Source organism: Vigna angularis, chromosome 11 (genome assembly GCF_016808095.1).
Source record: "Vigna angularis cultivar LongXiaoDou No.4 chromosome 11, ASM1680809v1, whole genome shotgun sequence".
Lineage (NCBI taxonomy): Eukaryota > Viridiplantae > Streptophyta > Magnoliopsida > Fabales > Fabaceae > Vigna > Vigna angularis.
In genome coordinates this window covers 18407792-18429044 of record NC_068980.1, presented here as the reverse complement: position 1 = coordinate 18429044, position 21253 = coordinate 18407792, and the positions used below count along the sequence as shown (strand labels likewise).

At 35.6% G+C, this 21253-nt stretch overlaps 4 protein-coding genes across 9 annotated transcripts; 3 read left to right on the top strand and 1 right to left on the bottom strand.

The window, feature by feature from the left end:
• Positions 1-320: 320 nt before the first annotated feature.
• On the top strand, positions 321-2760 carry LOC108332360 (pentatricopeptide repeat-containing protein At1g77405). The gene has a single exon (XM_017567586.2). The coding sequence runs from the start codon at positions 492-494 to the stop codon at positions 1827-1829; it is 1338 nt and encodes a 445-aa protein (XP_017423075.1). The 5' UTR covers positions 321-491; the 3' UTR covers positions 1830-2760.
• On the top strand, positions 1957-14465 carry LOC128194794 (uncharacterized). 6 transcript variants are annotated; one of them, XM_052870959.1, is made up of 7 exons: positions 2939-3034; positions 3734-3785; positions 12363-12422; positions 12644-12687; positions 12780-13406; positions 13491-13625; positions 13717-14465. In XM_052870959.1, exons 4-7 carry the CDS (start codon positions 12676-12678, stop codon positions 14326-14328), a joined length of 1386 nt encoding a protein of 461 aa, XP_052726919.1. In that variant the 5' UTR covers positions 2939-3034; positions 3734-3785; positions 12363-12422; positions 12644-12675; the 3' UTR covers positions 14329-14465. The 6 variants fall into 6 exon arrangements, 1 of the variants encoding a protein (XP_052726919.1); XR_008246158.1 differs by lacking the exons at positions 2939-3034; positions 12363-12422; positions 12644-12687; ... (1 more) ...; positions 13491-13625; positions 13717-14465 and adding exons at positions 1957-2605; positions 3876-5195; positions 5270-5698; XR_008246161.1 differs by lacking the exons at positions 12363-12422; positions 12644-12687; positions 12780-13406; positions 13491-13625; positions 13717-14465 and adding exons at positions 3876-5195; positions 5270-5709.
• Positions 14466-15830: 1365 nt separating this feature from the next.
• LOC108346526 (protein FAR1-RELATED SEQUENCE 5-like) lies at positions 15831-17624 on the bottom strand. The gene has a single exon (XM_017585600.2). The coding sequence runs from the start codon at positions 17622-17624 to the stop codon at positions 15831-15833; it is 1794 nt and encodes a 597-aa protein (XP_017441089.2).
• A 1715-nt stretch (positions 17625-19339) lies between these two features.
• On the top strand, positions 19340-20375 carry LOC108344533 (uncharacterized). The gene is made up of 5 exons (XM_052870218.1): positions 19340-19583; positions 19673-19809; positions 19883-19984; positions 20073-20138; positions 20229-20375. Exons 1-5 carry the CDS (start codon positions 19340-19342, stop codon positions 20373-20375), a joined length of 696 nt encoding a protein of 231 aa, XP_052726178.1.
• Positions 20376-21253: the final 878 nt, after the last annotated feature.

Sequence of the window (21253 nt, the reverse complement as noted above, 5' to 3'; positions counted from 1 at the left end):
TATTGGACTGATTGTGTATCCTAAAAATAATGAGTATTTTTTTCAATATTTAAATTCTTTTCTATGAAAGTAAAAATAAAATGTTTTAGAATTGAGTAAAAGTCCACTTAAATTTCATTTTTTTCCAGACACATTTTCAAAATTGTATCTAAAAGCCCAAAACTAAAAGTACAATTGTACAAGATAAAATTTCAACTACAACCTTTTTAAAAAATTTAAACTACAAGATGAAATTTGAAAATTGTATTATACATTTTAAAATATCCACACTATATAAAATAATGTCAAATACATTTTGAATTATATAACCACATATATTAACATAAATAGGATCACATCTCTTGCAAAAGTTTCCCTTTTACCCCTCATTAAAATATTATTAAAAACCCTTAAGGGCAGATATACTTTTTGGTTTCCAACGATTATTTTTCTTTTATTTTTCCTTACTACGGTGAACACACGGTTCAAATTGCAACGCTTGCAAAACGTAAATGGGAGTAACAAACCCTGTGCGTCATTTTAACAAACACCTTACCAACCAAGTACTGGTATTGGTAATCAAAGACCTTCCATTCGATGCACCACCACCGTCACCGTCACCGTCAGCTGCGCCATGGACAAATGACGCTGTCACGGAAGTTCTCCGCTCCATCTCCCGCTACACCCTCCAATCACCTCGCTCCATCGGTCGCCAGAGCGGCTTCCGTCACCGCACCCCGCTGCGGCAGCGCAACCTCAACCTCGAACATCACAAGTTCTGCAACAACACTCTCGTCTTAGGCCCAGCTGCCCACCAAGACCCCTACAAGGTCCATCTCGGCTCATTAAAGGCCCTCGAGTTCTTCCGCTGGGTCGAAGCCCGCTTCGCCTTTGCCCATTCCGAAGCCACGTGCCGCGAGCTGGCATGCCTACTTGCCCGTGCCAGCGCAACCAAACACCTCTGGAATTTCCTCAAACAGTGCCCTCATGTGACCACCGCCACTGTCACGTGCGTCATCAAACTCCTCGGAGAGCACGGCCTCGCCGACGAAGCCTTGCTCACCTTCCACCGAATGAAACAGTTCCGCTGCAAACCTGATACCCATTCCTACAACACGCTGATTTACGCGCTATGCTGTGTGGGGAACTTCACCAAGGCGCGTTACCTTCTCCAGCAAATGGAGCTTCCCGGTTTCTGGTGCCCGCCCGACACCTTCACTTACACGATTCTCATAAGCTCTTATTGCCGCTACGGAAGGCTCACCGGCTGCAGGAAGGCCACGCGCCGACGGATTTACGAGGCCGGGCGTCTCTTCCGGTCAATGCTTTTCAAAGGGTTGGTTCCCGATGTTGTGACTTACAATGCCCTAATTGATGGGTGCTGTAAGACGTTGCGCGTGGAGAGGGCTTTGGAGTTGTTCGATGATATGAAGACAAGGGGTGTTGTTCCGAACCATGTTACTTACGGGTCTTTCATAAGGTACTATAGTGCTGTGAATGAGATTGATAAGGGTGTTGAGATGTTGAGGCAGATGCAGAGGTTGGGGCACGGGGTTCCCGGTTCGAATTCATATACTCCCATCATTCACGCGCTTTGTGAAGCTGGGAGGGTTGTTGAGGCTTGGGGGTTTCTTGTTGAGTTGGTTGATGGCGGATCCGTGCCCAGAGAGTATACTTATGGGTTGGTTTGTGATGCGCTTCGCGCTGCTGGGGAGGGTGGCTTGTTGTTGAAGGAGGATGTGGTGCACAAGAGAATAAAGGATGGCATATGGAATAGGTATAGGCAAATGATGAAGGTGAAACCTGTTATGACTCGCAAGGGCTATCAAGAGATGGAGGAACCAGTTTGAGTTTGAATGCACAAATCTAATTTTTTCTGCTTTCAGGGTCAATTTATTTATTGGATTAGGCGAACACGATGGGTCTTAAACTGGATTGATTTTGCATTCTTAGATACTGTATCACAATCAGTTGAGAATGAGCTTGCTTTCAAGAATAAGGCATTATTTACCCCATGGTTTGTATATACAAACTTTTCAGCCAACCATAGTGCAGCTTAACTCTAGTAACATATATGCATTTTCAAGAAATTTTGGTCAGCCTGCAAGGAAAGAGGAGGAGGATGTAGAGGAAGTGGAAATTTACCCAAGAAGTCTTCCAGCTGATTTTGATCCCGCTACATTTGATCCCAATGATCATCGAGGTCCTCCATCAGAAAGAGTTTTCAGGCTTGTTGATGAGATAGCATCTCTTACGGTAGCTGAAGCCTCAAAATTGGGTCTTGTGCTGATGAAGAAAATGGGTGTGAAGGAGATGTCTAATGTGGAATTTATAAAAGCAGGATCGGGAAATTTGGCTGGAATGGCAGCGAAAGCACCAGCTGCGGCCAAGGAGGAGCAAAAGCCAGGAAAAACTGTGTTTGAATTGAAACTGGAGTCCTACGAAGCGGCTTGCAAAATTAAAATCATCAAGGAAGTCCGGGGCTTTAGTGATTTAGGTTTGAAGGAGGCCAAGAATTTGGTGGATAAAACACCTTTTTATATAAAGAAAGGTGTTTCAAAAGAAGAAGGGGAGAAGATAATGGAGAAACTCAAAGCTCGTGGTGCAAAAGTTATTATGTAATGATGTATGTGTTTCATTTTACTTTTCTGAAAATTAGAAAATTTTATAGTTGCTGTGTTAATTTTTTTAGCATGAACTGCAATTTGATTTTATGCAGCTTTGCAACATTATTCTTCTGTTCCCTTTTAATGGAATAAATTTTTGTATTCCTACGTACGATACTCATTAACATCTTACAAATAAATTATTGTTCTCTAGACTTTTTCTTGTATCAATTGAATTTTGTTGCATATGAAGAAAAGATAAGGATAAGCTTAAACGTAAAACTGATCTTGATTATTATCTCACCAAACAGTCACGACTACTATATATAGGCTCTAAAGCCTTCTGTTCAAGCAACAAAAATAGAAAACTAACATCGAGTTGAATAACTGAATGCTTTTACATCAATATCTATAATATTATCTGACTGCCAACTCTTGTCCACTCCCAGGTAGGATATATGAGTAACCTTTATTCTGATTTTAGTTCTTCCATCAGTTTCAACTTCTAGAGTGTTGAGTATGTAATACTTAGGGTGTGTTTGAATTCAATGAAATTTGAGGAAAAAAGCTTCTCTGATATAACCCTTTTTAAAATACCTTTTTAGACGCAACTCATTTAGCTTCTAAGAAAGGCATCAAACGCTTTTTTTGTGCAGTTCTTACTTTTCTCCAGGAAACTAAATTTTGTAAACCGTTTTAAAATTTTAAAATGTTCTGTCCTTAAAAATAATTCAACTGAACAGGTCCCTTATATGTGTTTGTGATTTGCTGACTTCATATTCACTAATCACTATCTAGATGATATGCCGATAGAATGAATGAGTTATTATGATGAACCGGTTAATGGAAGCCTTCTTATTCATTAGTAAATTTACTGATAGTCAACTAACTAGATTTATTTATTTTGCTGTGGTAAAGTTGTAATATTTACATTCCTTTTCTTACAATTTGATAAATTATTGATGCTATTTTCATAACTGATTCCAAGGATTAATAAATTAATAACTTTTTTACCTGCACAAGTTCAGTTATGCTTTGTTTTTGGTGAGAATTAATGACAGCAATCCTGGTGAGAATTCCTCTGTTTTTTTCCCAGATGAAGTCCGCTTACTGTCAGTATATTCCTGTATTATGCATTCATTTTGCAGATATGGATATTAACCGTGGTTATGCAGATTTGTCAAGTGGAGGTACACAAAGGTCAGTTTTTTTCTTTTTTCTTTAATTTAAACAATGCACGAATAAATGTATCTGTCTTGTTTCATCTATTCCTCGTGTTACATCTGCTAGAAGTTCAATCAACACGATGGTAGTTGAGAAAGGAAATATGGTGAAGGAGCCAATATAGTCTTTAGAACATTGCAGGATTGGAACATAAGCTTTATAGGTTATTGAGAGTTTTTCATATCATCTGGGATGAAATGTTTACTACCACAAATCAAAGAAACTAGCCAAACCTTAATAAGAAAAAGAAATTCCTTCATTGGTTATACTTTTACTGGATGTTTTGATCTCAGAGTGAGAGAGGAATCAAATTATACTATCATAAATTACAATTTACATCAGCTTTCAAACCATCAATAACTTTATATAGAATGTGATTTTTATTATTCCAACTATTGGGTATAACTGTAACATCCCAAAATATAGTAATAAACCATATAATAGTAGTCACAGAAATAATAAAATAGATAAGTTAAAGACTAGGTTTGAAACACATTCTCTAAGATGACAACAATTCGTGAGATGTCTGCAAACTTTCACAAATTAGACAAGTTTGAAGGCGTTGGTTTCCGACGATAGCAAAAGAAGATGCATTTCCTTCTCTCAGCTCTAAACGTGACATATGTCCTAAGTTCTCCCCAACCCAAAGAAAGCGAAAACGAGACATTGGAGGAACAACGAAAAAGGAACAAATGAGAGAATGATGATTATGTCTGTCGTGGTCACATTTTGAATGATATGTCTGATCCTTTATTTGACATATATCAATATGTGGATTCTTCAAAAGAACTTTGGGATCAACTTGAAAGCAAATACATTTCTGAAGATGCATCAAGCAAGAAATTCCTAGTTACTAATTTTAATAATTACAAAATGATTGATGCTAAACCAATAATGGAACAATTTCATGAAATCCAAATAATCCTAGGAAGTTTCAAGCAACATAATATTGTAATGGATGAGACATTCATTGTTTCTTCTATAATTGACAAACTACCACCAAATTGGAAAGATGTTAGAAATTCTCTAAAACATAATAAAGATGATATGAATGTTGAACAATTGGCTGCTCATCTTTGGATAGAAGAAGGGGTCCGTTTGTAAGATGGTCAAAAGGATTCCAATCATCCTAATTCTTCTACTGTTAATATGGTGGAAGATGAAAAAAAAGACAATACCAAATAACAAGAAAAGGCCTCATAATTTCTATAAAGGAAAGATGAAAAAAAGGCCAAAATTTGGTAAAGAAAGTCAACAAGCAAATTGTTGGGAATGTGGCAAGCCTGGTCATTTAAAGAGGGATTGCACAATCTGGAAAAGGGAGATGGCCAAGAATGGCGCTAAACAAGGTTAAGGGGAGTCTAGCCAAGGCCAACCGAAAAAAAGGTAACTGTACACAAATTGCACATAATTCTGTTTTGAATTTTGTGGAGATGGTTTCTGAAATCTTTTGTGTGCAGACCGATGATTCATGGTGGATCGATTCAGGGGCTTCAAGACATGTTTGTAAGGATCGTTGTCTATTCAAAACTTTTAAGGAAGATGACAATGGAGAAGTTCTTTACATGAGAAATGATTCTATGCTTAAAGTCCTTGGTGTTGGACAAATAGAATTATTATTTAGTTATGGAAAATCACTTGTTTTAAGAGATGTATTATATGCTCCAAAATTAAGAAGAAATTTAGTGTTTGGAGTAATCTTGAATTGATTGGGATTTAAATTGGTATTTGAATATGATAAATTCATATTATCTAAGGGTGGTGTATTTGTTGGGCTAGGATATCTTTGTAATAATATGTTCAAATTAAGTGCAATAAATGATGTGAAAGACTATGTTTATGCTGTCAATCATGATTCTTCTTTATGACATTTTCGTCTTGGACATGTTAATTATAGAAAATTATATTCAATGTCTAAATTTGATTTAATTCCTCCTTTTGATTTGAACATAGAAAAATGCAGAACATATATGTTGACAAAGATAACAAGAAATCATTTTCCTAATATTGAACAAAATTCAACATTGCTTGAATTAGTGCATAGTGACTTATGTGATTTCCATAATACACCTTCATTAGGAAATAAGAAATATTTAATAACATTCATTGATGATCATTCTCGTTATTGTTATGATTATCTTTTGTTTTCTAAGGATGAAGCCCTAAAAAAATTTAAAGTTTATAAAATGAAGTAGAGTTACAACTAAGTGTTAAAGTTAAAAGATTGAGAACGGATAAGGGTGGTAAATATTATGATCCAATTTATTTTCAATCTATGAGTATTATACATGAAACAACTATAGCCTATACACCAAAACAAAATGGTGTAGCAGAAAGAAAGAATAGGACCTTAGAAGAAATGGTCAACTCCATGTTGTCCTATTTAGGATTAAGTGATGGATTTTGGGGTGAAGACGTGTTAATGGCTTGTTATATTCTAAATCGAGTTCCAATGAAAAGGAATGAAATAACCCCATATGAACTTTGGTATAAAAGAAAGCCAAATTTGAATTATTTCAAAATTTGGGGTTGTAGGGCAATTGTAAAAGTGCCAGAACCCAAACGCAAGAAATTGGGAGAAAAGGGAATTGAATGCATCTTCATAGGATATGCTGAATATAGCAAACCATATAGATTATATGTAATATAACAAAATGACTATGTATCGTTTCATTCAATTATAGAATCAAGAGATGCAATATTTGATGAAAATAGGTTTTCTTCAATTCCTCGTCCAAAGGATTTAACTCTTAAACCTAATATTGAAGATTTATACCAAAACTTAATTGATCAATGATCAAATGATCAAACTTTAAATCAGAGTGATGCTTCTACATCTCAACTCAGAAGAAGCAAAAAGGCAAAAAAAGAAAAATCTTTTGGCTCAGATTTTCTGTCTATTTAGTTGAAGGAACAAGAGATGGTATCTTAACAAAGTTCTCATATTTTTATAATATAGAAGAAGATCCATTGACATATCAAGAGGCCATAAGGTCTCAAGATGCAACTTTCTGGAAAGAAGCAATTAATGCTAAGATGGAATCTATCCTAGAAAATAACACATGGATCTTAGTTGACTTACCTCCTAAGTGTAAGCCAATAGAATGTAAGTGGATTTTCAGAAGGAAAATGAAGGTTGATGGAACTATTGATAAGTTCAAGGCACGTTTAGTGGCACAAGGTTTTAGACAAAAACCAGGAATCGATTATTTCGATATATATGCACTAGTGGCTAGAATCTCCACTATAAGGCTATTCATTGCTCTTGTAGCCATTCATAAACTTGTAATTCATCAAATGGATGTCAAGACAACGTTCTTGAATGGAGAATTAGAAGTAGAAGTGTATATGACACAATCAGAAGGTTTTGTTATGGAAAACCAAGAACACAAGGTATGCAAATTGATTAAATCCTTGTATGGATTGAAACAAGCGCCAAAACAATGACACCAAAAGTTTGATGATGTTGTGTTATTAAATGGTTTCAAGATAAATAACTCAGACAAGTGTGTGTATAATAAATTTGATGACAGGGATAATGGTTTCATAATCTGCTTATATGTTTATGATATGCTAATTTTTGGAACAAATTTAGATCAAGTTAATTTGACCAAAAAATTTCTATCATCTTATATCTCTATGAAGGATATGGGAGAAGCAGATGTTATACTAGGTATAAAGATTAAGAGAGAAAATGAGAAATTTATTTTGTCTAAATCTCATTACATTGAGAAAGTACTCAAGAAATTCAATAATTATGAATGTTCTCTTGTTTCAGCCCTATGGACCCTAGTTTAAAGATATTACCTAATGGTGGTAAAATAGTTTCACAACTGGAATATGCAAGGGTAATAGGATGTTTAATGTATGCAATGACAAGTACAAGGCTAGATATTGCTTTTGCGGTAAACAAATTGAGTAGATATACTAGTAACCCTAGTCTATCACATTGGCAAGCAGTACGTCGAGTACTTAAGTATTTAAAGAAAACTATTAATTATGGATTAACATATAGTGGTTATCCTTCAGTATTGGAAGGATATTATGATGCAAGTTGGATTACAAATGCAGAATATCACTCTTCAACTAGTGGTTGGATTTTCCTCCTTGGGGAGGTGCAATTTCTTGGTCGTCTAAGAAACAAACTTGCATTACAGATTCAACTATGGTTGAGGAATCTCATGTTCGAAATACCATTGTTACCAAAACCAATATCACTAATAGCAATACATTATGACAATGCTGCAACATTGGCAAAGGCTTATAATCAAGTATACAATGGCAAATCAAGACATATTGGTGTGAGACATAGTTATGTCTAAGGACTCGTCAAAGATGGAATTATTACAATAGATTTCGTACGAACAAAGTTTAATTTTGCTGATGGATTTACTAAGGCATTGGCTAAAGATTCCATTTCCAGAATGACAATTGGAATAGAAATGGAGCCCACGATTAATCACAAGTAAGGGAATCTTAACTTAACACTTAATATGACATTGAGTCTTAAGTTCAATGAGATTAAATCTCTTATTTGATGATTGAAAGCACAAATAATTATTTCAAAAGTGTTTTAGATCTATGATGCTTAGGAGGTTGACTAATTCTTAATTGATTTCTTGAATTTATGTTTTGTCACAAGGAACATGTTTACCTAAGAAATCAACCTATGTAAGTGCGAAGTTTGGCCACTTCAAGAAGTTAAGGGGACATGACTTTGTTGCACTTATGAATAGATACAGACGCATGACTCTATTGTGTGAAGTATAACAAGAATGTGTAATTTATCTTATATGTAGAGTATCTTCAAGACTTCATTATGTATTATGTTGGTTCAATCGTTTTGACACCAATAAAATACGAATCCTGAAATGTGTATTCTACTAAGTGAAAGTTCAAGTCTATGTACACTTTCATTTATGTGTAAGATTGCAATTATTAAATTGATTATTGTGTTAAGTAATTATACAATACTCTCAAATGGTGGAGGATTGTTGGAATTTAAGAGTATTAGAGACAATTTTCAGATTCATGAAGAGTTACATTTATTCATGAAGAGTTATAACCAATGAAGAGTTACAATTATGCATGAAGAGTTACAACCATTCATGAAAAGTAACTAATCAGAATATGATATCTCTTGGATTTCAAAGATGCCTGATCATAATCTATATAAAGGGATCTTGTACTCTATTGATGTACAGATAAGTGAGACTTTTTCTCTACATTCTCTCATCCACTTAACACACAAATCAATTTGTGAGAATTTTATTCTTGTTTCACGTTAATACTAAGAGTGAATATGATCGTTGTATTTCTTCTTTGTATCTCAAAAGCAGATTTCGTGATCCCCTTCACTCTTATAAGGAACGAAATATTGATTTTAGGAAATGTGTATTCATGCCTAGAAGATTATATCAAGTCTACATTGTTGTTCATCTTGTTTCCCTAAGTTCTTAGAAAATTGTTCCAACATAAGGTGAGTTTGCTTTGTTTATTAGTTTTTTAGAAAGGGATTTTGGACAAGTTTTATTGTTCTATCTGAATATTTTTTTATTCTTTTTTATGTTATTTATACTTTGTCCATCACTGAATAATATTTCTATACTCAATATTTTGTTCGATAAAAGTAAAATAGAAATGTCATACCATTTCATTGTACAATTGTAAAATTTGGTATTATATGTTCTAACCAACAAAGTGTTTCCATTCAGAGAGAAATAAAGAGTGGAAATAAATGCAAAAAAAGAAGAGAAATACATTAAACAAAGCCAAGATAATCAGACTAGTTAGGGGTGAGAAAATGGGTCAATCTTGTCCGTCTAAGCTTGACTCTATTGATATGCCAAAAATGGGTCGGGTTGGACTGCCATGCCAATTGAAAACAGGTTAAACTTTACAACTTGGCCCACTGTCCAACTTAGTGAAAACAAGTTGAAATTTTTATTTTTTACATGAAAATCGGGCTGATAATAGGGTTGCCAAGTTGATTTTGAGCTAAAACGGGTTATCGTCCAGGCTGTTTGAGATCTTGGTCAAACCTTATCAGACCTTGACCGAACTGTTTTGGACATTGAGCGAGTTGTACCAAACCTTGGTTGAACTTTCAGATTGTGTTAATATGATGTTTCATGACACAAGTTCAATTTTTTTTTAATGAAGTTGGGTTGTTGGGCTGGCTCGTGAAGCTACCAGGCTTGGCCCACCTTTTTGGTCGGACTGAAAACATTGTCTTGACCTGCCTTTTTTGCTTGGGCGGGTGGGCTAGATCAACGAGCTTGGCCTCTTTTGCAATCCCTAGGGTTGGCTTGTCAGGTTTGGTAGATCGGGTTGGTTCGGACTCCTAAGTTAAAAACATTATTACGACCTGACTTTTTTTGTCTGGTTGACCTGTCAAACCTGGTCCTTTTTGCCATCCCTAATTCTAGTGTATTATGTAGTATTAATTCTTAAAGATTTCATTATTATTACTTTTAATCAAGATGTTATGTACAGGGTTGTGTTGTAGGCTTGTTGTGTGTTTTCCAACATGTTATGTACGAGCTTTGTTTCGTGAAATTTAATGATCTTGGGGTTTGCAAAGGCGGTTTTGTGTTCAAATTCAATGCGTTGTTTTATGGAGATGCCAAGCTTGGGTGGAATGATGATGGATTTCATGGGCCCTTCCTAGTGTTTTGAGGTCTTTTGGAAAAAGCAACATGTTGACGTTTTGGCATGTTCATACACTCATTTAACACGATTAATGTGTCCATTTTAATATTTTTTAAATGTATGGGTCTCATAACATGAATTGGAAGGTGGATAATTATGTCATTTTGCAAGTAAGGGTGGTTAGCCCAAAAGGTGGGTAATTATGACATTTCATTAATCTTGTGTTTTTTTGAAAGTTTGGAAAAATTTAAAGACCCAACATCTCAGGATTTGGTTTAAAAAGATTCAAAATTTTGTGAAACCAATTTATTCCCTTCTTGGTGGAAAAATATTAGTTACATTGAGTTTTCTTCATGGTTGAGCTATCTCGAAAACTGAGTTATCTCCACAATGAACTATCTCTACAACTATGCTATCTCCATCGCCAACCTATATTTATAGTTAAGTTATCTTTACAAAAATGATTCTTTGACACGGTTAAAGCAAATTACATTCATTTGACATGCGGTGGGACCCGATAATTGTTAACATCATGAAGGATAGCTTGGTCATTTCAGTTTATGGGCTGGTGCTGAGTTGGCTCATAAAAAAGTAAATGAAACGTTGCGTTTCACTTGCTGCGTTAGTGTCGTGTGTGGGATTTGAAATTTCGAAAGTTGGAGCTAGGGTTAGGATTGAGAGAGAACGAGAGATAACGAGAGAACGAGAGAGATCGAGGGAGAAAAAAAAAGGAGAACTCCATTACTGCCACCGGAGGCTGGACGTGATCGGAAAAGTTTGTACCAGCGAAGGTGAAGCCGAAGGAAAAGTTCGTACCGGACGTCATCGATGTGGAGCGCGGAAGGTTTGTCCCCTTTCTAATTTCTCCCCTTTGTACCGTTTGAAGAATATAAAGTATGAGTTTCTTCTTTCTTTCTTCTTTTCTCATAATTTGTCTATCTTTCTTTATATTTTTGGTTTATTTTCGGAAACCCTAGACTAAAGGGGGAAATGTCGTGAGAGATAAAATTCTGGATTGGGCAAACCTGTAGGATTATTTACTGTCCTTAGTGTTTTTGGGCTTGCTTTGCTTATTTGCAAAAGGGAATATTGCAATAAATGGATAAAGTGTGAGATGATTAGAAGAAATGGAAAAAGGGTAGTGGCGATGGAGAGCTAGAGAGTGAAAAAGTTGCAAAATGGCACCCACCCAGCACGGTTTAACTGCTCAGCAGCAGCACGAAATGCAACGCAAACGTTTCTAACTCTCTTCGCGCCAATGCTGGAGCTACTTCCCATGAACTGATTCAAATGATTCCCCATTTTCTTATAGTCCGAAAACTCCCTGTCCATGCTGCATTCGCTCCCTCTATGTTCCTTCATTCTTTTCTATTTGATGATATTTTTTTGCGTTAGAAAAAGGGAAATATTGTCATGAGAGTTGAACATCAGTTTAAGGTGTCCTGAATTTTTCATACATTTGCTTCTGGCACCATTTTATTTTTAATTTATGTATTGTATATGTTATTTACCAGCATCCAATGTTTTTTACTCAATGATAAATTTGCTTTGGAATCCATCACATATATTTTATTTCTATCACTACTAGGTTGCCCTTTCTTGGTCAGTTGTATTAGCATTGTGCATTGTGCCCTCTTTGCCCCTAGATATATTGCGTGATTATGTTGTTTGTGGTTTGTATATGGTGTTTGGCCACTGTTATTTTTAACTCCTTGGATTTTATGTAGAGAATAGTTTCATCTAGTTTATGAATTTAAATATAGATTATTCTTTCATAGAGCTAAGTGCTTGATTAACACCAAAAGTTTCTTTCTCCATTTTTTCTGTTTCTAGTGTCCTTGTGGAATCAGCTCTTACGAAATTAATTGTTTTGCATGTATTACCGTATGACAATTGATGCAGGAGTTAGATTTGACAAATGTTCGTGAACTTGAAGATTGCATGTATTACCCTATGACAAATGTATGTATTCCCTTCCAGAGAGTATTTAATGCTTTCCTACTATCCACACAATCATTATTACCACTATTTTATTTTTTATCTTGTGTTTTTGTAGAATGTTTGATATAATTACGTTAATAAATTGGTTGGTTGAAACGATATTTGATGAATGACAGACAAGATTTTTAATTTTCTAGCTTTTATGGCTTGAAGTCTAACTTGTTTATTTGATGGACATTCAGTACAAACCATAGAGATAGTTGGAAGAGTCATTATGGAGAAACAGGTTTGAATACACATGATGATTTATTATGTTTTTAAAATTAATTTGGTGAAATGCTTTGTCTGACTTATTCAATTGTATACTTTGATGTATAGGTTTATGTACGACATTCATGCAGGACAAAATACTTGGCACATGTGAACACATTATTAACTGATGTGCAAAAGACATTGATACAAACAACTCCTTTTGCATGGCTATTGTCCATTGATGTGGATGCCAAAATGAGTAGGACACTACTTTTAGAATTGTGTAGTAGATGGTCAGAGAGGAGGGGCGGGTTTGAAGTTAGGTCTGTCTTTATTCCATTCACCAAGTTAGACCTTTGTTTAGGTTTAGGGGTTAGGGTTAATGGAGAGATGTTTAAGTTGTTTAAAGATGAAGTTGATTGTCATACTAGGAGATTGTTTGACACAATTGATGTAAGTGTTCATAATGTTTATGAAGAAATTCAAAAGCATATAAAAGGGGATGAAGTAAGTGATGTTTGTAGATTATATTTATTGTTAGGGTTGAGTGAGTTTTTCTTCCCAAATAGAGGTGGAAAAGTTCACTTAGGTTTATTTGAATTATTAGATGATTTATCCTGTATTGGAAAATATAACTGGGGGCGTGTTATTTATGAGTATTTGGTTTCTAGTTTGTGTGATGCTGCATTGTGTGTGGGAAAGAGACAAAACAGATCACACTGTCATGTGGTTGGTTGTGTATTTGCATTACAGGTATATTTTGATGTTAGTTACAAAAGTTATTGTGTTATAACTTACAATTGTAACTTTTTTGAAATTGAAGTTTGTATGTAACAGATCTGGGCAATGGAACATGTTTTATTTGGTCAGAAGAAGTTGGCTGAAACAAATAGTTGTTTACCTAGAATCCTTCATTGGATACATGTTAAAGTTGGTGAAGCAGAAATTGAGAAAGCCTTCCTGTGTAATGAAGTGAGATTAAATTAATGTGTTATACCAATTGGATGTTTTGTAATTTGTATTGATTTTAATATGTTTTTTGTGGTTATTTTGTTTTGTATAGGTGATTACCGAGGTATATGTAAGCAATGAAGAGATGTGTACTGAAATAGTCAAAGAAGGCTTAGATGGTCATCATAATGCTGGATTGAAGGAGAACTTGCAAAGGCGATCTATGGCTGATATTGTGGCAGAAAATGAAGCTTTGGTTGCTATCATTGTTGACCAAGAGGCATCCATTGGCAAGCTGGAGAAAATGGTTGACAACCTGTCAATGTTTGTTGCACAAAAGCGGCAACATGTTGATGATGTTACGAATTCAAATTCGAATAAAAAGTGTGACATGTTAGTTCATGAATTTGGGACCAGTAGTTCACAGGAACATTATGAGGTAGTAGTATCATCTATTGGGAAGTCAAATTCAAAGAAAGAGTCAGAGATTGAAGGTGATCGTGTGGAGAAGTCCAATTCTGAGAATGTTTTTGATGTTACACCTGCTGTTGGAAAAAGTTTCAATGAAAATGGTGGTGATGTTTTAGGTCATGCAGAGATGGATATTGAAAAATCTGACATGTACACGCGTTTAAAAGCTCAACCTAGGAAGCGTGTTAGAAGTGTTCTTCTGAAAACCCCTTGGACAAGATTAGATAGGAAAAATCATAGGCGCATTGTATAGTTTATGAACTTGTTTATGTTACAATAATAGGTTGAAATGATAAATATTGTTACCAAACTGAAATGTTATTTTGAATTATGTTAACTGTTGTATTTTTTTATGAATAGAGGTTGAATATATGAAGCATTTGTAATTGTTATTGAGATGTTATTTTTCCTGGTTGATTGAATTTGATTTGGGAATACGTCACTTTTTATGTTGTTTTTGTTGATAAGGGCAATTGAATTAACCATGTGCTTCATTAGAGATAAGCAATAACTCAAACAGTTTTGTAGTCAATACTGTAGATTAGTAGATTTTTTGCTGCAGTACGTGGTTATTTGTTTGAAAAGTTGTGGTTGGTTGTAACAGATATTATGTACAAGAATAAAATGATATCACTGATTTTAAGTGGTTTGATAGCAACAGTTGACTAAGAAGTTAATGTGGTTCCCAATATTTTGGTACCAGGAATGGTATTATGCAGAATAATAATTTGGTCATTTTAAATGGTCAGCCTTTTTGCAGCAGTACGTGGTTATTTGTTTGAAAAGTTGTGGTTGGTTGTAACAGATATTATGTACAAGAATAAAATGATATCACTGATTTCAAGGGGTTTGATAGCAACAGTTGACTAAGAAGTTAATGTGGTTCCCAATATTTTGGTACCAGGAATGGTATTATGCAGAATAATAATTTGGTCATTTTAAATGGTCAGCCTTTTTGCAGCAGTAGGTGGTTATTTGATTGAAAACTTGTGGTTGGTCCTCACACATATTTCGTTCAACAATAAATTGATCAACCTCATTTCAATGCGTTTGATATTAAGGTTTGATTAAGTAGTTAATGTGCATCGCGTGATATGGTCAAATGGAGTGGTATTTGGCAGAATAGTTATTTGATAATTTTAACTGGTTTGATTAGTTTGGTTCAGTAAGTGGTTATTGACGTACAATTTTCTGGTTAGTTGTCTCAGACATTTTGTACAAAAGCAGAATACTTGAAATCGATATCACTAGCAAAGTATAAATAGAACATTTGTGTGCAATGATTGTAAATATGTTGTTCACCACATATTTCAAATGACATCACCCAAAAAATGTAACAACATACATGTCAGGAATTGAATCCTAAATGTGAATATTGTATTTCAAAATACATTGTCAATATTAGTTGTGGACGAGTGTGTGTTTTGCATGTCATTGTGTAATGATGTCAGCAGTGACATGAACCCAGTGGATTGCACACCTGACACCTGCATGACAGAATAAGAGTATAAAATGCCATCTAAATATATGCAGGACTTACTAAATGTGAAATCAATAAATTATAAAATCAGAATTGAATCTTACCGGTCCAATTAAGTTGGATGTTGTGTAATGTGTGTTGACTGTGACATCACTGTTGTTTCTCAATGTTGTATATGGTACGTCCGTCATTGTTTCCTTTATGAGTAGTCGATATGAAGTTAGTTTAACTTGCATTAGTTTGGGAATTTTTACATAACGAAATGATTATTGCAACTAAACACAGTAAAAATTAATAACATAATTACTTACACCAATAGCATTGGATGTTTGATTAGTGCCTTTTGTTGATGGTTTCTTTCTTTTGATTGTCTCAGTTGTTGACTTCAACCTTCTTGTCTTAGGTCGACCCTTTCGCTTCACACTTTTGGGGCTTTGGATTTGAGCAGTGTTTGTAGTGGTGTCTACATCATGGACTATGTTACTATCATACAGGTGTTCTTCTTGTATGTGGCTATTGTTGTCGACGTATGGTGAAGATGAAATTTGTAGGTCATGCTTGTTTACAAATGAACTAAGGTTGTCAACCAATAATTGTGTCATGTGTACTGAGTCACAAGCAATCTCAGCAATATTTCCAAAAGTCTTCATTAACTCATCATACCGTTCAATATGTGGGTCCTTTTCCTTGTTGTTGTATGTTGCTCTAATATACGTGTGCTTTCTGCGGACACTTTTACACCATCTTGTGAGTATGTACTTAGCTGGAACCTGTATCACTCGCTCTTGGGCCAAAACACAAACACAATGTCTACATATAATGCCCCTAAACTCAAAAAGCAAACAACTACAATTAACATCCATTGTGTCTCGCTGAAATGTAACCTTGAATGCTCTCTCTTCCCTTATTTCATTATGAATGAAGTCCTCCATGACCTTGTACAGTGACGAATTATCTTGTACCACGACGCCATCAACGAAACAATTAATTTTACCTCTAAATTCTGACTGTATTTCTGTAAACTTAGCATGTGTGTAATGCTTTTGGAATTGCCGCTCTATGAGTGATTGTGAACCGCATGGAAGAGTTGTGTTTAATGATGTGAAGTCAGCTTGGGTCTCTTTCTCTGTCTTGTGTTGTAGTGCATTGTCATATTGTTTAACAAATTCTTGAAGAGTAGTGCGTGAGTTAATATATCCATCAAAGAATGCATTCATGCTCTCGCTTCTTTGAGTTGTTGACATGCCAGCCCAAAAACTGTTTCTCAAGTAACAAGGAACCCACCTATGACGTTCTTCGTAAAGTGAAGAAAGCCATTCATTCTTGTGAAGTGAAAAGGTTGTTATCATCCTCTCCCATCCATAAACAAAATTATCAACTGAATCAGAATTGTACACAACTTCCTTAAGTTCGCGCTTGATATCTTTGTAAGCTGCATAACTCTGTAACTTCTCAGGTATTTTTTTCATTATATGCCATAAGCACCACCTATGACGAGTGTTAGGAAACACTAAAGAAATGGCTTTCTTCATTGCTTTGCACTGATCCGTAACAATTCCTTCGGGTGGTCTATTGGACATGCACCGAAGCCATGAATTAAATAGCCAAACAAATGAATCTGTGTCCTCTGAACATAACAAACCACAACCTAACAATATAGATTGGCCATGATGGTTAACACCAACGAAAGGAGCAAATGACATGTCGTACTTATTCGTTAAGTATGTTGAGTCAAAAGAAATGACATCACCAAAATACTCACAAGCTGCCCTACTTCGTGCATCAGCCCAAAACACATTAAGTATGCGGTTGTCGTCATCCACATCAATGTCGTCAAAAAAATCCTTATTTAATTCTCTCATGGAAGAGAAATGATTTAAGAGTGTCTTAGCATCACCATCTTTTGATAAGGCTCTTCTTTGTTTGGCCACATAATTTCTAACATCGTGTTCGACAAACTCCATGTTCTCATAACCTCCAGTTGCACAAACCAAGGAACGAAAACTCTTGTTAATCCTAACTCCTGCTTCGACATTCAAGTCTAGAGTTCTTTTGACGTTGAGATTCATTCTTTTATTGCCTCGGAACAATCTGGACTTTGTTGGACTAAGATCATGAGTATGTACATCATCAAATCCTGAAATGTACCATTTATCATCTCTTTTTTATACAATCATTCGAGCTGAACAGTCATTAGCACATGTTGGACGTCCAGTCATTTCATTTTGAATGGCGGAGACATATTTTCCAGCCCTAGAACACACCATCATGAAGTAACATAATTCGTTCTTGTTGTTCTTCCTTGAACTCCTTGTACGAATTCCAAAACCCTTTGATATTGCATATTGTCTATAAAATAACTTCACTTCATTTACAGTTTCAAAAACCATTCCAATTGTTGGAGCGATTGAGAGAGGTTGAACATTGTTCTCATTTAATTCTTCTTGTGTTTGTTCGTGTTGTTCATCAATTTGAATATCATCCAAAGATGTATTTGTATGATCCATGTACCTGATTTTCCTACATTTAATTAATAAAAAATTGATTACTACTCACTGCACTAATTAGTATGGTTCTTCATATTGAAGAAAATGAAATTTTATAATTGTACATAACCAGTAGAGGAAATAACCAGATAGAAATGACAAAATAACCATTTACTGCACATTAAATGTTGATCATCGATGTGATTATCATCCAAATATGCATGTATAATGTCCATGGACTTTGTTTAAGCACATTAATTCAGTAAACCTTTTATTGTTCATTATTGGACTACTTAATATCGTCTTCATTAATTTAAGTTAGTACTTTTCTATATGTCCATAACCAGTTTAACAAATAACCACGTACCAATGAGGAAACAACCATTTACTGTAACGTTAAATCTTTTGAAACGTACACTATGCAATGATTTCTGTCACACCGAACATTACACACCATTGTACCATGTCTATGCATTCAAAGGGGTATAAATTCAAAGATGACACTAAGAACAATATCACAAACACAAAGAAAATGACAAATATAATTTCCCAACAATAAAGGCAGTGAACAACCTTCTGGCCAACTGTAAATGTTTCTTACTTTGAATGGAAAGTTGTAATAACTTACCTATTCAATAAAACTGCAATGGTTGTTGAGATTAATGCACTTCAATAAATGCGTATGAGCTCTCTCCATTCGGTCATCTCCTCTCCTACCAATATTAGGGTTTACGGTTGGGTTTGAACTTCATTATGTTGGAAACAACATTGTCTCTACCTTTTATTTCAATCATAAAACGAAAAAAGTGTGTGGGTCATTAAGTTTTGGCAGAGGCATTAAATAGACAGTGATATCATGACTTCTACCACAAGCAATCACATTTAATGTTTCATAAGGGCATTTATGTAATTGCAGAATTCTCTTATTAAAACCTCTGGTTGGGTAGGAATACGAAAGATTTCACTGGAACGGACGCACAATATATGCGCTTCCTGGTATGCCCAATTTTAAGGTTTCATTTCCGTCACCCCCAACTAATTCTTTGGTTATAGATTATATTTGGTTATGGCCACATCCTCTTCATTTTATAATTTTTAGAAGAACAACACCGACCTTCGTTATTGTCTCCCCGATTTTGAAATTTCCCCCCATTGTTAGGGTTACTTTTGCTGCATACATCCTCTGAAATTGTGTTTTTCTCATGCACACGTCATAGGATTTAGGGAATACATCGTTTTAGTTTGGTGAACTTGATTTTTTTGTTCAATTTTATTTGTGTCAACAGCAACTGAGAGCAATGGAGCCATGGGAAGAACTTGATATTGATGAAAGTGATATTGATAGTTTTATTCGCCGTTGCAATTCTAATGACACTGTCATCCCGGGCCCTGCTGGTGTCATTGAGGCAGCTATGCTTAACCGACAAGTGAATGAAAACATTCCAACACAAGAATTTTTGAGTGACATAGCTAAAGCTAGTTTTGATCGTGACTTCACTTCCAATGCTTGGTTATGGGCTGAAAAATTCATTGACATCCACGGTAAATACCCTAATTGGGAGTTGATGTTGATAGATTTTTTGTAATTTGCTATTTTAGGAAGATTATCGAAATAGTAATTTCATTTGCAGGATTGTTGATTAAACATGAGGTTGAGCATATCTCAACCCTTGATTCATTGAGAGGAACTTCTAAGTTATCTTTGTTGCGATGTATTGTTAAAGCTTGTGAACATAACGGATTGGGTGACATGAAAATAACAATTCGGGTAGGTTGATGTATATTTACTTTGACGACCATCTTCAAATATTATTGTGATAAATGAACCTCTTTCTTAACAGGATCCAACAGGGACTGTAAAAGCAAGTGTTCACCACAAGGCCATTGATCATCCTGAAATAGGTGTACACTTAAAAGTTGGAAGTGTTATAATCCTACAAGATGTAAGTATATTTAATTTTCATAAACACTTAGCTATTGACCTTATATTCCCACATCAAAATATGGATTCCACCAATAATATTTCTATAGGTTTCAATTTTTTCACCAATACGTGAAACATACTATCTTAACATAACTCTGAGGAATATTGTCAAGGTAAAGATTTTTGTGAACAATTTTCTATTGTATTGTTATATATGTTGTAAACTTTTCTATGACTTTAAATGATACTCTCGGATTGTGCAGGTTTTTGGAAGTGATATTGGGGGCCCAACTGCTGGCCTAGTACGTCTATCAATACCAATTGATACCAACAAGCCTCCAACACGCTCCGTTGCTGACATTCTATCGAAATTGATTCCACCTCTTCACAAACCTGAAGGCACTGGATGAAAGAAGAACAATATAAATGCAAAAACTTTAAAACTTTCATAATTTCCTTGCCTGTATTTCAGATTTATCGTTGTTGTTTGTAGTCGAATATTGTGCGTGGTTACATGGATGTGTTATTTAGAAAAATTTGTGAACTACTTAACTTATGTTGAACAATTTGTTGTTGCATTAAGTGGTTATGTAATGTTCGTTATGTTATAAGTTTTATATGAAGTTCATTTGGTGAAAATTAAAAGTGTTTAACTTTATGGACAACTTTATTCGGTTATTTATTGAATTGGTTTTCTACAACAATACAAGTGGTTATTTATTGAATTGGTTTTCTACACCACCACGGCTGCAGCGTCCTCTGGTTTCCTCCCCGTCAGAACTCTCTGGTTCTGGACTCGAGATCTGGTTTTTAAAGACAAGGGTCCAATTATTGAGTCACGGCTGTCTCGCTGGACCAACGTCCAATTTTCTGGACGAGCGTCCTTCTGGATGAGCGTCTGGATGAGCGTCTGGACGAGCGTCCACTTCTGGACGACCGTCCTTCTGGATGAGCGTCCTTCTGGATGAGCGTCTGGACGAGCGTCCATCTTGTCCAGCGTCTGCACGAGCGTCTGGACGAGCGTCCTTCTGGATGAGCGTCTGGACGACCGTCCACTTCTGGACGACCGTCCTTCTGGATGAGCGTCTGGACGAGCGTCCATCTGGTCCAGCGTCTGCACGAGCGCTAGACGAGCGTCCATGTGCCAGCGACGGACGTATGGACGAGCGTCCACTAGCAGATCGAACGTCAATTTGATATTCTGTGGACGAGCGTCCTCTTGTGCGTGCAGGGGGCGACGAGCGTCAGCTTCCTATGAAATGTGAGTGCGCTCGCTATGTGACGAGCG